Source organism: Arachis hypogaea, chromosome 2 (genome assembly GCF_003086295.3).
Source record: "Arachis hypogaea cultivar Tifrunner chromosome 2, arahy.Tifrunner.gnm2.J5K5, whole genome shotgun sequence".
NCBI classification, from domain to species: Eukaryota; Viridiplantae; Streptophyta; class Magnoliopsida; order Fabales; family Fabaceae; genus Arachis; species Arachis hypogaea.
In genome coordinates, this window is record NC_092037.1 from 20,513,218 (window position 1) to 20,529,878 (window position 16,661).

The following is a 16,661-nucleotide window of genomic DNA, read 5'->3' on the forward strand; positions in this document are numbered from 1 at the left end:
TTGTAAAAAAAAAAAAAGTGTGACGTTATTAAAAAATTGCAATATCTATTTTTTAAATCATATTAACTTTACCTTTTAATTGACCTAAACCTTACGACAACAAAGGTCTAAGCTTGTTGTAACGAGATATCTCATTTGCATATGAAGTAAGTGACAAAATTGTATTATATATTTATCTCATCTATATGTATACCTATTTATTTATAGTGAAAAATACGATAAGTAATAAAATTCAAACATAAGTTAATTTTAAAAATACATATAAATTAAAAATTTAATTTATTTATTTAAAAAAATCCAAGCATCAATTGATCATGTATTTACACACAATAAAGACATAATTAACCGAAACATTTATCAATGTTTTTAGTTTTTTTTTTTACTTTTTATTTTATTTTTATTTATTTTTGTTAAGAACAATGTTTCGGTTCACAGTCCAAGCATACAAAATCCTTTGTGAAAACTGAAAAGCCAAGAATTATTTTCAAGTGAATGGCTGTCTTTGTTACACGCCACTTGCCACATATATCCTTTATTCCTTTAGACCACAATCTTTCACTATTTATTTAGACACAAACTACTTCTCTCTCTCTCTCTCTCTCCAAATTGCAATGGCAACTCTGCACTCTCTTGCATTGTCATCTCCACTCTCCAACTCTCTACACAATTCACGCTCAAGCACAGGTATAGTTACTTCATCCATTAAGCTTCACTGTGATTTTATTTTATTCTTGTACTGTTCCTTTTATTTCATATCCATCAAGTGTGCAAATTATTAGGACTACCCTTTTACAATTAAGAGTTATTAACTGAATTTGGACACTAATAATATCTGTGCTTGTATCATTTTATGAAATTTCACTAAATTATGCATGCCTCGGGACTTCAATTGATGGGTAGTAAGTACTAAGTAATGGTAGGTTCATCTAAAGTTGAACTCCTGAAATTCCATAGTTTCATTAAGATTAATTTTGTGGGGTTAAATGCTTATCGAATATGGATTCATTGGTTCATTTATTTATTTATAATAAATAGATGCATTTTCTTTTTTCTGCTTTAGAACAACAAAACAATATCTTAATAGGGAAAAAGGGGGGGGGGGGGTTTGAATGTTTAATCTCATTTGTGGTGGTTAGTTTTTTTACTTTTTTTCCATCATCTCATTCTAGTAAGGGAATGAATGTATATCAATTCCTGCATTGAAAGGGATACGAAAGTTAATAGACATTGTATAAAACTGGATTAACTAAACTGAATTGAAACTGAACTACACTATTTTAGATAAACCAGTTTTTTAAATAAAATATCTAATCTAAAATTATAGTTTTTGTAAAAAAATCAGATTTTTATGGTTTGGTTTGGTTTAAAACCAAAATAAACTGGTTTATAATTTGAACGATATACTCCAAAAGCCCAAACGGCTAATGGACACAAGACTGCTCTGTCCTCTCCCACACTGCCGTCGCTCGCAGGCCAACCACTACGGCCGTCACTTAATCTATCATTTACTGCACATGTCTATTTTAATATCAATAATTGCTCATGGTAAATTGAATGTACTTTCATGAATTCTAAAGTTAACGGATAGATGAAAAATAAGATAATTATATAAAGTTTCATCCGTGATTAAAGTGATGAAAAATTTGGTAGAATAGTATGTTTGGCTTTTGTACCATATAGAGAGAGAAGGAAGAGAGAAGAGAGGGGGAGAGGGAGGGAGAGGAGATAGAGAGGAAAGAGAAGGAGAGAGGAGAGGGAGGGAGAGAGAAGGGGGAAGAGAAAGGGGATTAAAACTGATTTTAATAAATAAATTAGTTTGACCTGGTGCACTACATTATAAACTGGTTTAATATAAACCAGTTTGCTATGAAAAAGTAGTTTGGTCAGTTTTTAAACGAGTTAAAATAGTTTGGTGCAGTTTTAGTTTTGTTTATGAATAAAACTAAACCACGAACACCCCCTAGACATTGACATTAGGATGAAGAGGTAATTAATTCCCCCTTCCTAACCATACGTCAAGAGGGAGGTTGGCTTACATAGCTCGAATCCTTTCGCCTCGCTCAAGTAAGTACAGTTAGGAATGCTGAGTGTTATGTTTGGCTAGTTGGCTGAAGGATGTTGTCCTGTTGTTAAGGTATCTGCCAAACAAGAAATTGTTGTCGAATGGTTAGTTCATTCGTCCCCTTAAACAAGTGTCAGGGATTCGAATCCTGTCTTATGCATACAACAACCTATTAGCCAGCAGTAAAACCTTAAATGGAGCTCAAATCTTAGGCATTAGTTCTCAGCCGGTCAGAGTCGGGAGATACCTTGGGAAACAATAAAAAAAAAATAGAAATCATGGTGGTAAGTGTTCTTGAAACAGCATTACATGTGCTTCCCCCAAAACACATTGTTTTCGTAAAATATGTGATCTTCTTGAAGTCATGCTCAGGAGTGATGTATGTATTTTCCAAATTTTATAAGAAAAGGATGGTAAGTTTTGAATGATGATGCACTTCATGAGCACAAGTTAGAAAGTATTCAAATACTTAGAAGTGAGAATTTAACTACAATTACCAAACTAAGTAATCTAAGAAGTAATTGATGACAGAACTTGCAGTGTTTTAATTTGATCAAATATACAAAGTAATCTTAGAAGGTCCTCTGTCTTTGTTTATCAGCTCCAACTTCAGCTGTTCATCGAAGCGTGCATTCGTCATTCAATGGCCAATCCTTAAACTTGCCACGGTTGAGGTTACCTAAGCTAACTACAAGTTCTCCGATGCGCATTCCGGTTGTCATGATGGTGAAACCTGCAATACAGTTCATCCAAGGAACTGATGAATTAACAATACCAGATGTAAGGCTCACCAAATCAAGGGATGGAACAAACGGCATGGCCATCTTCAAGTTTGATCAACCCTCAGTTTTCGATTCCTCCGGCGAAGTAGGTGACATCACCGGGCTATACCTGATCGACGAGGAAGGGGTCCTTCAGTCGGTCGATGTGAGTGCTAAATTTGTCAATGGAAAGCCTTCTGGAATCGAAGCGAAGTATGTAATGCGGACTCCAAGGGAATGGGACAGATTCATGAGATTCATGGAGAGATACTCTAATGCAAACGGCTTGCAATTCATCAAAAAATGAGCTATTGTGCTAACAACTTTTTTCCCATTCTTATTCTTTTGCCCTTTTGTCATGAAGTTTGATTTTCTGTAATAATATATATAGTATGATAAATATGAGTGAATGCTGAATTGGCATGCATGTAACTTCTTTTGACCACCATGTTCTTGTAAAATTTTGCTTGTCCTGCTGCTTTTTTATGCTTCCCATGTACCCGTTTCTTATTGGCAATTTGGAAATCTCATTACTAACTTTGCATCTCATTATGTTTTTGAAGGTCAAGAAACATTGTCAAGTGATATAGTTAGTATATTCACCACGCATAGGTGCAAACTCAGGTGTAGTAAAATTGATAATTAAGAGCCGATAATTAAGAGCCATTAAATGAAAATTTAATTAAATTATTCAACTCATGCATCTAATTAGTTCACTATTGGTAGTGCGAATTCCACAAATTTGTTGCTTTGCCTCAGCAAGTAAGGAAGCAAAATGCGCAGATTAGTTATTAGTATGTCAAAAATCTGTATTTCATCGTTTTGGAGAGATACAATATAAACGTATTCTATGTGCCTTTTATGTGTTACGAAACGCTAAACAACTTTTGTTAACAGCTATGCAAAATTAAAAAAATATATAATTAAGAACATAAACATACATTACATATGCATGTCTCTCTCTTTTTAAATAATTGCCTCGTCCAATTATCTGTTCCAATTGTTGACAAGACTAAGAACAAGACACACAAAACAGACAAACAAAATTAATACTTTTATATTTTATTTAGTAATAAACTAAATATATACAAAAAAAATAAATTATAAGAGTTCAATTTATTCTTTTTTCATACAAAAGTTTAGGAAGAAAAATATAATGATAAAACACACAAAGAAAAAGCATAAATAATTTCTTAAGCATAAATAAGAAAAAGCATAAATAATGTCTTAAGCATGAATAAGAAAATAACGCAAATATACGAGAGAATAACTAGTAAGGAAAACCTTGTTCTTATACAATTCATTCTTTGTTCTCTCAGCGGCTTTTATATTTTACATCGATGAAGAATTTCTTACTCTCCATGAGCAATAACCTTGCCAACAACTGCAATTATCTACTCTATCATTATACAAATCTGGGGTTGTCATTGGGAAAAGAAGCCACAAGAAGCCCAAAAGTCCTAATACGAATGCTATACTCGCTGCCGCTGAAACAGAAAAAAATGACATAACTATGGAAGAAAAATCAGAAATACCAGTCAACCGTACTAACTAACAGTGTATTCAAACTTATAAAGACAAGTAGTTAATTTTGATTCATTGTTAGAGTAATGTTTGTTGACCAAAAGGGAATCATAAGAATCATAAGCTTGTAAGACCTATTTCATGCAAAAAAAGGAATGTAGCCACGGATTGAAAAAATTAGAAAGAGGGATAAAATTCGTTTAATATATATCAACATGTATTTTGAAGTTGATTGATCCATGTGAAACTTATTACACACATACCACTTCTCTTCGAAAATAGTACCGGCAGTCCCATAAAATTACAACATATATGTGCAACCAGAGGAGCAAGAAGATGTCCTGCTCAGGCAAAAGGAGAAAACAAAAATATGAGCAGGGAAAAGGACAATAAAACCAACAAAGCGCAAAAGAACCATGTTGACTTGTCATGAGAACTGAACAGATGTAAAATATTAGAACTTAGTAAATAAGACAAACATCCCATACCAGTTCGAATGAAAAGAAAAGATGCATATGACCCAAAGACAACAGTGTAACCAAGTTGGAGACCTGCAGACACAATTTAGTTTTCAGTAAGAATATCATTGCAGGAAACTATTTATATCCTAGAAATGAGCCAAAATCTCAAGATAAGAGAAAACAAATCGGATAGGGGGGTTTAGATAACAAAATTGAGGAACCTGATAAATAAAGTACACATTGGGCGTACCTGTAACCATAACAGCCTTCTTTATTCTGTAGTTTTGCTTGGCATAAATCTCCATGAAATGATTTAAATGTGCTGCAAACCAATGATGCAGTAAAACTTCCAATTAGGCACTGCATTTGTAAAGGACAATAATTCTTGCGAGTTTGACCAATCATGCAGCTAAACTTCTCCTTAACCATTTAGTTGAATAAGACAATATAAACTTCTCGTTAAGCAATATGGTTGAAAAGGACAATAGTTTTACTAATTACTTTCTTCACTTTACATCTAGATGGAAGTTATTGAATGTTTTATGGACTAGCGAGTCTGTGTGCAAGTGCATGGGCTGTGCTACACGTACCCTTAAAATTAGCAGTTAGTATTCATTCAGATGACTGAAATGAAAACTTAGGTACTTATTTTTATTTTAATCAAATAAGACTTGCGAAATAAATATTGATCCCTAAAGTAGCATCCAAAAACCATGATGAACTTGAGAACAAACATGGTCTAATGACAATGATATAAAACCTAACTTACACTAATGAATGCTTTATGACTTCTCTTAAACTATTAAACATGCTTAATTATTAAGTGCCATGAGATTAGCATTTGTATATAAACACAAAATTCAACTCTATAACATAGCTACAAACCAAATCCATTTTTGTAGAAGACATCTAAGAACTTACCCAGGCTGAAGAAAATAGGGCAAAGAAGTATGACACCATATGGCTTAAATCCTCCACACAGTAGCACAGGTATCATGCATGCCCTAAACACCAACTCCTCGGTAAGGGGTGCCTGTTCAATGAATCATACATAAAAATTCCCAAATTGCATGAATGATATGAAAATGAACCACAAAAGACACATTACTTAAGCTGTACTCACAAATTATGAACTATTATTTGTTGCTGTGCTTTCAACTCTCATCATTGACATGAGAGGACAAAAAAAAGGCATAAGCTCAGTGCAATCTAATGGAAAAGGTTCAAGATGTTACATGACTATAAAATTAGTACCAACCACAATATAGTTTCGCCACGCCATAACATTTGTTGACACTGCAGAAAACCATGCAACAAACTTCTGTGTCGCATATTTACATGAATCAAAGGAAAGGCCGCCGCCTGAATTTGTGTGTTCCCTCCAAGAGCCGAGTAGTAAAAGAAACTTGAGGAACAACGAGCCAGCATACATTAGAGAGGTCAGGGTAAGTGGAAAGACCACTGCTTGCCACTGTTCCAGACAGAAAACCGTATTTCAGAAAGGAAATTTTAGGAATGAGGGTGACCCAGATTTCCAATCTGCATATTGTAACAAGAAAATACACTTTCATTTTAGAGAATAATTTCTACGCATTGACAGTTAGCCAATAGAAATTCAGGAAGCTGACATGGAAAAGCAATCTCTATTTCATTTAGTTTATGGAACATGACTTGGTATTTTCTTAAATTTCTACTGGCTGACATTCAATTCACAAAAATCACTCTCTTTAATCTTTATTTTATCCATTCTACTTCACCAAAACATTACCAAAATAAATAAAAAATGCATTGAATTGAACTTGTTTTAATGTGATTCATTATACTCACAATATGATCCATTCTGATGCCATAAACACCAAAAAGGTATAGCAGTTCCTTACTTTGCACCTGCTCACATAGTAAAACAGCTCCATTATTACAGAATGTATAGCACGAAAACTAAATAAATCATAGCCCAAAACTCGAGTTATCTTTAACTAAATTACATTTATCACTTAATTTGATTAAATCAACCGCAAAAGAAAAAGCACAGTTAGTCCTCCAAGATTGTTATTGCCACATAAATCCTCAAAAACCTCCAAAACAATTAAAAAATTCCGCTTGGCTCACTTCTCTCTAGACTCTAGTGAAGCAGCGATTATCCTTGGATAACTAATATAGCTTGACCAAATGCAATTTTACTTAAAAAAGTTAACTTTTCTCACTTGTTCGATTGTTTAAAATAAAAAATACTTAGTTATAAGCTACATTTGAATTTAAATTAGAACAAGCTAATGTTCACCGTTGCTAGCAGCCACAGTACATTACCACAAAAAAAAAGGGGAAAACTGAAAGGAGAGCGTACTTACGGGGATAATGAGAGCAGAAAGCGAAAGAGAGAGAACGGTCGAAACGAGGGCGCATAGGAAGCGTCGGATCATGTAGGCTTCGAATGAGGAAGGCGGAGGGAGGCGGAGGAGCAACGTCGGAGCGTAGAGAACCGCCACGTAGAGCAGCGCCATCGAAACGCAAGCGATGACAGCGAAGGGCTTCGAAACGACGACGTCTGGTTCCATTGCAGGATGTCGTTTTGCAGTTGGAAGAGCAACCCTAGAGACTCAGACTCAGACTCAGTAGACGCAGAAAAGGGCATAAATGCAATTTTCTTCTTGTCTGTGATTGTGTTGTAATTAGTTTTTCTTTTGTTGATCTTCAATTTAATATTTTTTCTTTCTTTTTTTCAATATAAAAATAGATATTTATTCATACGAATGTGATTATAAATAAGATCAATTGGGTGTCAAATGTCAATAGAAGAGAATTACAATCCATGACTAATAATTAACTGTTATAAAATAAATAAGGAGGAGGTAATAAAATAAAGTATAAATAGAAAAATATTATTATCAGTATTTATTAATATTATAAAGATATTATATTAGTAGTATATAAAAAGAAAAAATAAAAAAGTGTTTTATATTATATTATATATAAAAAAGAGAGAATATTTATTTTTATTATTGCTATAAAGAGAGAAAGGAAAATATTTATAATTGTGTGAATAATTTTTTTGTCATGTTTATGTTTTTATATGCAAATAAATTCTACTTTTCAAATTTTATTAATTGTGCTTTGTCATAAGAATTTGCTCCTTTTAGCATAGGAAAAGTGATCCGTCCATAAATAGGCATCCATCTTTGTCCATCTTTGTTGTAACACTCTCTTTAGATGCTCATTTAGGAATATGCCTCATTAAAACCTTATTAAAAAAATTCAGTGAAAAAAAATTTTAGTGAAGAAAAAAGAGTATAATATCCTTTGTGATGAGGATTGTCTCATTAAAAACCTTATCAAGAAAAACCCAATGGGAAAAAAACTGACCAAGAAAAAAAGAGTACAATCTCCCTCTCTTATCAACATCATTTAATGTATCGAAATTGGCGCATTCCAATCTCATGTACCAATCTTTCAAATGAAGATTTTGGGAGTGACTTTGTAAATAAATCTACCAGATTGTCATTTGAATGGATCTGTTGGACATCAATTGTCCCTTTATTTTGAAGATCATGAGTGAAGAAGAATTTGGGAGAAATATGCTTTGTTCTATCACCTTTGATGTATCCGCCTTTAAGTTGAGTAATACATGCTGTATTATCTTCAAACAGGACAATTGGAACTATTTTATGATCAATTACTTCACATGATGACAGAATATATTGAATCAAACTCCTGAGCAAAAAACTCTCGCGACTTATTTCATGAATTGCTAGTATTTCAGCATGATTAAAGGATGTTGCTTCAATTGTCTATTTCCTGGACCTCCATGATATATCTGTTCCACCATATGTGAACAGGTATCCTGTTTGAGATCTCCCTTTATGAGAATCAGACAAATATCCTACATCTGCATAGCCAACTAGTTGTGACTTAGATCCATAGGGATAAAACAATCACATATCAACCGTTCCATGAAGATATCGAAAGATTTGCTGGATTCCACTCCAATGTCTTCTGGTTGGAGATGAACTATACCTTGCTAGTAAATTCACCGCGAATGATATGTCAGGTCGTGTATTATTAGCAAGATACATTAGAGCTCCAATGACACTAAGATATGGTACTTCATAACAAAGGATATCTTCATTCTCTTCTTTAGGACGGAATTGATTCTTTTCCACATCTAAAGATCTTACGATCATTGGGGTACTAAATGGATGTGACTTATCCATATAAAATCTCTTCAAGATCTTTTTTGTGTATGTTTTTTTATGAATAAAGATCCCATTTTTTATTTGCTCGATCTGCAGGCCGAGACAAAATTTAGTCTTTCCAAGATCTTTCATCTTAAACTCTTCTTTAGAATTTTTATAATTGTTGGAATCTCTTCAAGAGTTCCAATGATATTTAAATCATCAACGTACACAACAATTATAATAAATCCAGATGCAGATTTCTTTATGAAAATACACGGGCAGATATCATCATTCTTGAATCCATTTTTGGCCAGATACTCAGTAAGACGATTATACCACATTCGTTCAGATTGTTTCAGACCATATAAAGATCTTTGCAATTTGACTGAGTATAACCCTTGCGAATATTCGTTGGATGATTTAGATATCTTTAATCCTTCAGGGACTTTCTTATAGATATCACGATCTAATCAGCGTCTGACACCTACATGTCAACACCCTGGCAACATGTGGTGCGTGTTGACCACTTGATCGGCTATCTCGATGCACCCAAGACCCAATATCTATACTCCGGAAACACCAGTGCATTAATGTCTTTGTGCCTTTAAAAGACGGGAGGAGGAACTTCGCATGCTTCATTGTTTATTGTGCATTGTAGTGTGATTAGGAAGATTCACTTTAGGAGGATGGTTCTGTTAAGAGAGTTACAGAAAGAAAAAGGAGGAAAGTGATCTTTGGCGAGGAGAGTGAGTAGTGTGTTATTTGAAAAATGGTATGTGATTATATGTCTGTAGAAAAACATGTTATTAATTATTTAGGACAGTCTAATTATATAAGTTTAGTATTTTTGTTAATTTAGAGTTTAGTATTTAAAATATATTATTATTAGTATAATTATTTAGATTAATATTATTATTAGCCGTTGTAGTGAATTAGATAATTTAAATACTTTTTTTTTATCTTTCTGTGATAATATTAATAATTTTATTTGTTTTCTGATATTTGTTATTTTTTATTTTAATATTACTGTAATTTAATATGTTAATATGTACTTTTTAAAACTAATAAGTAATAAAAATACTGATAAAATATTTTTTTAGAATTTTTGTTATTAATTATTTATTTCCTTTTTTGTTATGATATTATTATTTTTTAGTCTACGATTAACAGATTTAAAAAATAATATAAATGGTAGTTATTAATATTAATAAATAATCATGGTAGTTATTAATAAATATTATAATATAATATAAATGGTAGTTACTAATCTTAATAAATAATAATGGTAGTTATTAATATAAAAATGTAATTTTTAAAATTTTATATAATAATTTTTAATTTTTAATAACTAAACTTTTATTGCCAAAAATATGTCTTAAAAATGTATAATAAAATTGTAAATATTTGGTAAGCATTTTTTTGTTTAGGGAGAGAGTACAAGCTAAAGTAGTATATAGATATATGTATTCATATTTTTATAAGTAATGAATAAAAATAATATAATATATTTATGATCAGCAAGTTATTATATAAAAAAAAAACACACACACATATATATATTCGTTGGTGCAATCCATAGGCGAGAGAGAAAATAAAAGGAAGTTATTCATCTTTTTTATAAAAATTATAGGTGTATTGTACCCTACAAAACCGCAACGCATACCTTATATCTCGGTCACGCCAGACCACTAGAAGCAGATAAGTAACGGCTCATCATGTCAACAATAACCTCCCAAGAATCTCGATTTAAACCGAGATTCACTCCAACAAACCACCAAACGAACTTAACCCCAAAAATCTATAAAACGGCTACTGCTGAAATAAGTCACCAGGTCATCTGGACTACACACACACACTAGTATTCTGTTCTCATACTCGTATATTGAAAAATATTCTTTACTAACTTGAGCGTCAGAGTCCTTTTTGCAGGTACCCCTGTCGGTCCGTGTTCAAGCAAGGTATTTCCCATCATAGATCCGGTTGTACCACCAGTAACACCTGAAGTCCAACGTATAAGCCCGGAGACGAGCATCCTTGCACGAACATTTGGCGCCGACCGTGGGCCCCGCCTCAATCTTTAGTTTTTTCAAGCTAACATCATTACATTTGCCTTGTGTCTTCTCTCCTTTCAGAAATTAAACTATGACGGACCATTCAACAACTCCTTCAACTAATCCAACCAACGCCGACCTGTTAGCTGCAATTACCGCCTTGCTTGCGAAAAACCAGCGAATGGCCGAGTTGTTGGCGGCGATAAAGAACAATGATGATCAGAAACACGATAAGAAAGCAAACACTGATTAGCATGAGGAGCGACAGTCCGAATCAAACGTAAAGACGGGAGAGACCAACCCCAAAACAGCAAGACGACGGACTAATCCCTTTTCGGAAGAGATAATGAGCTTTAAAATGCCTAAAAACTTTACACTTCCAATGACCCTAACGCCGTACAAGGGGATCGGAGATCCTAAAATTCATGTTACGAAATTTGAATCAATGATGTTTCTTAATAGTGACTCCGATCCCATCTTATGCCAATCTTTTCCAACCTTCTTAGATGGAGCCGCTTTATTATGGTTTTCTGACTTACCTGCAGGATCTATATCAAGCTTTGAAGAGTTTGCCAAATTATTTATAAATCATTTTGCAGCATCTAAAATTTACGTGCGAGACTCAGACTACCTAAGCACGATCAAACAGGGACAACATGAAGGATTAAAAGAGTACATGACGCAGTTCACAGAAGCAGTTATGCAAATCCCCGATCTTAACCCTGAAGTGCAGCTACACGCCATCAAAAGCGGGCTCCGCCCCAGAAAATTTCAAGAAGCAATAGCAGTGGCAAAGCCGAAAGCACTTGAGGAATTCTGAGAAAAAGCCCAGGGCCAAATTGAGATTGAAGAGCTCAGGGAGGCTAGGAGAAGCGAAAGACCGACCAAGAGAGAAGAGGAAAGGTCACATCGGCCTATAAGTAAAGACCCCAGAATACCATTCAAACTAGCACCGAAGTTCGACTAGTACACAAAATTCAACACAGACGAGACAAGGACTTCTAGACAAATATATCTCGTCAAGGAAGCAACGAGACACAGAAAGAGAAGTAGAAAGAGAGAGCAAGCAAAAACAAGTTGCGACACCCCCCCTCCAAGGGGATAATCAATTACATTTCAGGAGGCTTCGCTGGCGGCGGGAATACAACTTCAGCAAGGAAAAGAAGCTACCGAGCAATGATGACAATGGAAGGATCTCGTTCGATACGACAAACGTCGGTTCCGACCTCCCGCATCGACTTCAGCACGGCCGATTTCAGAACAACCTACCCAAACTTAAACGACCATATCGTCATCTCAGTCCACATGGGAAAGTTAACAATAAAAAAGGTCTTGCTAGATCCAGGAAGTAGCGCCAATGTCTTGTTCTACTCAACCTTCAAGAAGATGCACTTCAGCGACAACGCATTACAACCGTCACCCGGAGAATTCGTAGGGTTCTCCAGGGAGAAGGTATTGGTATCCAGATATATTTGGCTCAGAACAACAATTGGCGAACCTCCAAGCAATAAAACGCTAGACATTCAATTCCTAGTGGTTGATTGTCCCAGCCCTTATAATATCATCCTAGGACGTCCATCATTGAACGCCTTCAAAGCCATTGTTTCAACAATTCATCTTTGTGTAAAATTTTCTTTGCAGGGTAACACAGTGGGGACGGTATATGCTGACCACAAGGAGGCACAAAAATGCTACAACGCAAGCCTCAAAGCGGTCAGAAAGGAAGAAACACCTCGGATACACACGGTGTACAACTCAGAAAATATACCAACCTTGGCCGAACTGGACCCTTGAAGTGACGACATTCGTCCCACACCAACAAATGACCTTGAAAAGGTACAATTAGGTCATGAAGAACAATTCACTAACATAGGATCCGCATTCATGGCAGGGCAGAAGGACGACCTTATCTTGATACTAAAGACAAACGCTGACCATGGACACCAGCGAACATGCCTGGTATCTACCCCAACTTCATTTGTCATAGGTTGGCAGTCAACCCCAATGCCCGACCTATACGACAAAAGAAAAGAAACTTGGGTGACGAAAGGAGAAAGGCAGCCGAAGCAGAAATAAAAAAGCTCCTGGAAGCAGGATTTATCTAGGAACTACGATTTTCAGCATGGCTAGCAAACATCGTAATGGTCCAAAAAAGCTCGGAAAAATGGTGTATGTGCGTAGACTTTACCGACTTAAACAAAGCATGCCCCAAGGATGGATACCCATTGCCCAACATAGACAGACTGGTAGACGACATCTCAGGTTACCCAGTACTTAGCTTCATGGATGCTTACTCAGGTTATAATCAAATTCTCATGCATCCGGGAGATGAAGAAAAAACAACATTCGTCACTGATCAAGGGAACTTGTTCTACAAGGTCATGCCCTTTGGGCTAAAAAATGCGGGAGCAACGTATCAACGGCTAATGGATAAAGTCTTCAAAGAACAGATAGGAAGAAACATTGAAATATACGTCGACGACATGGTAGTAAAGTCAACCTCGGAGGAGCAACACAAGCACAACCTGACCGAGGTATTCGAACAACTAAGAAAACACAATATGAGATTGAACCAGAAAAAGTGCGCCTTCGGAGTACAAGGAGGAAAATTCTTTAGTTTCCTATTAACCAACAGAGGGATAGAAGCAAATCCAGATAAATGCCTCGCAGTAATCAACATGCAATCTCCCCGGAATAAGAAAGAGGTCCAACAACTAACAGGTCGGTTAGCAGCTCTTTCTTCTTCTTGCCAGCAGCAGCAGAAAAATCATATCATTTCTTCAACACCTTAAAGAAGTCGGATCAATTCACCTGGACAGAGGAATGCGAAGAAGCCTTTACAAAATTCAAGAATACCTTAGGATCGCCACCTATACTAAAAAAGCCAGCACAAGCTAAGCCTCTACATCTATTTCTTTCAATTTCAACTAACACAATCAGTTCGGTACTTGTAACAAATGATGAAAAAGGACAACACCCAGTATACTTCGTGAGTAAAGTTTTACAGGGTGCTGAAATAAGATACCCGATGATAGAAAAATTAGCATTTGGATTAATTACCACAGCTTGGAGGCTACGACATTATTTTCAAAGATACCGAATTATAGTTCGGACCAATCAACCGCTTCGACAAATCCTAGCAAAACCTAACCTAGCAGGGAGACTCACAAAATGGTCAGTCGAACTCTCATAATTCGACATTATCTATCAGTCCAGAGAATTCCCCAGGGCTCAAGCTCTAGCCGACTTTATCTCCGAGTTCACCAATGAAGTACAGGAAGCTGAGCCATGGGAATTATATGTAGATGGAGCATCCAATGACCACGGATGCGGAGCAAGAATACTACTAAAAGATAAAAAAGGCGTATACGACGAGCAATCAATTAAATTCATATTCCAAGCTACCAACAACAAAGCTGAGTATAAAGCGTTATTAGTAGGACTAAGACTCACAAAGGATATCCAGGTGCCGAGCTTGCAAGTATACTGCGATTCCTTACTCGTGGTCCAACAGGTAACCGGTAACTTTCAAACTAAGGATCCACTCTTAGAAAAATACTTACATATCACTAAAAATATGATAAAAAGTTTTCAAACATTTGAAATAACACACATACCCCAAGAACAGAATAGCAGAGTAGATATACTATCAAAACTAGCAACATACAGAGACGATCAACGTTCAGAAAATCTGGTGCATCTCACATTAACAAAATCTAGCCTAGATATGCAGTATGCTTTATGTGTGTCACAGGAAGGAGATTGGCGAACTCCCATAATACAATACCTAAACATAAGAGCAGTACCAGAAGGCGATCCGAGATCTTTCAAGAGAAAAGCAACCAATTACACCTTAATAGGAGATGATCTATACAGACGTGGCTTCTCCCGACCACTACTTAAATGTCTTGCAGGAGATGACACAAGAGCGGTGATCGACGAAGTCCATGAAGGTATCTGCAGACATCATATCAGCGAAAATCTTGCGCGCGGGCTACTATTGGCCGACCTTAAGGTCGGACTGCACGGACAAAGTTCGAAAATGCGAATCATGTCAAAAATACTCGCCACTGATACATAGCCCGGCCGAGACGTTGCATATGTCCGACGCCAGCTGGCCATTCCACAGGTGGGGCATGGACATTCTCAGACCATTTCCAATAGCGCCAGGCCAGGTAAAATTCCTTTTGGTAGCCATTGATTACTTCACAAAGTGGATAGAAGCACAACCACTTGCAAAAATCACCTCGAGGTACAAAAGTTTATTTGGAAATTTATTATTTGTAGATATGGCTTACCAAGAAAAATTATTTCTAATAATGGCAAGCAATTTAGTGATAAAAAACACCTCGTTCCTAACTAACATGAATATTAGACACCATTTTTCCTCTGTCGAGCACCCACAGACCAATGGGCTCGCAGAGGCCGCTAATAAAGTGATTTTGCAGGCACTTAAGAAAAAATTGGCTGAGGCTAAAGGTTGTTGGGCCGAGCTTATACCAGAAATACTGTGGAGTTGTAACACAACTCCTCAAACAACGACAAAAGAAAGCCCTTTCCGCTTAGTATACGGGTCAGAGTGTCCCTTAGAGCTTAGCCAAGGCTCAGCGAGGACCGAACACTTCACCGAAAGTGCTAATGAACGATCTCGACGTGCCGAACTTGACGTCGTCAAAGAAGAACGCCATTACACAGAGCTGAGACAAAAATTAATGCAGCTAGCTATGAAGCGTCAGTATGACAAAAAAGTCAAACCACGGATCCTTAAGGAAGGAGACCTAGTGCTCAGACAATTAGAAGACATTCAGAAACCACCAAGCCATGGAAAATTAGTAGCAACATGGGAAGGACCTTTTCGAATTGCCAAAGTAGTTGGGAAAGGAGCCTACCGCCTAGAAACATTGAGCGGAACAGCCTTACCAAACACGTGGAACATCTCGTCACTTAAATACTATTATAGATGATCTTACTATTGTAAGAAACAGGATGGCCAGGTACTCTTTTTCCTAGCCACGAGGTTTTTCTCTAAGGAGGGTTTACTCGTGTAGGTTTTAACGAGGCTGACCACCCTGCAAACCTCATACATGAGGAACAATTTCATCTGAATAAAATCATACATTCACTATGCTACACAATTATATTCTACACACCAAGTATAAAGGTTGGAATCATAAAGCATATCATAGCCAAGTACGTCCGAAACCATAGTTCGGAAAACAAGTCAATAAGCTCGGAACAAAAACCGACTTTAGTCTTTCAAAAGACAACATATAATACCCAAAATACTTTCTAAACGAGAGACATCAATAGTCAAACAGGCAGCGGAATATTCTCATCATGATCCTCGCCAGCCTCATCTTGAACCAGTTCCCCATTAATAACAATCTTCATCACATCAAGTTGACGAACATCGAACTTAGGAACGAACAATGACACCTGAGAAACAGCTCGGTCAAACCCCGAAGTGAACATCTCTATACCTTGATCCTCTAGCTCATGAATTCAGGCGGTCATCTCACCCTTTGATTTATCATTATTCCTAATCTTAGCCTGAAAAGAACGAATCTGATCTTGAAGACGGCCAACTTCCTTCTCTTTCTCCTTCAACTTCGCAGCAATCTCGACAACAA

General features: G+C 36.0%; 2 protein-coding genes across 2 annotated transcripts; one reads left to right on the forward strand and one right to left on the reverse strand.

Annotated features, from left to right (window-relative positions):
* The first annotated feature begins 440 nt into the window (after positions 1-440).
* Positions 441-3,268, forward strand: LOC112741035 (photosystem II reaction center PSB28 protein, chloroplastic). The gene is made up of 2 exons (XM_025789854.3): positions 441-684; positions 2,664-3,268. Exons 1-2 carry the CDS (start codon positions 612-614, stop codon positions 3,128-3,130), a joined length of 540 nt encoding a protein of 179 aa, XP_025645639.1. The 5' UTR covers positions 441-611; the 3' UTR covers positions 3,131-3,268.
* An 801-nt stretch (positions 3,269-4,069) lies between these two features.
* Positions 4,070-7,521, reverse strand: LOC112741047 (CAAX prenyl protease 2-like). The gene is made up of 8 exons (XM_072216113.1): positions 7,157-7,521; positions 6,636-6,695; positions 6,067-6,279; positions 5,730-5,841; positions 5,059-5,130; positions 4,836-4,898; positions 4,611-4,688; positions 4,070-4,310 (listed from the first exon to the last, which is right to left on the reverse strand). The coding sequence occupies exons 1-8, from the start codon at positions 7,361-7,363 to the stop codon at positions 4,156-4,158; spliced, it is 960 nt and encodes a 319-aa protein (XP_072072214.1). The 5' UTR covers positions 7,364-7,521; the 3' UTR covers positions 4,070-4,155.
* Positions 7,522-16,661: the final 9,140 nt, after the last annotated feature.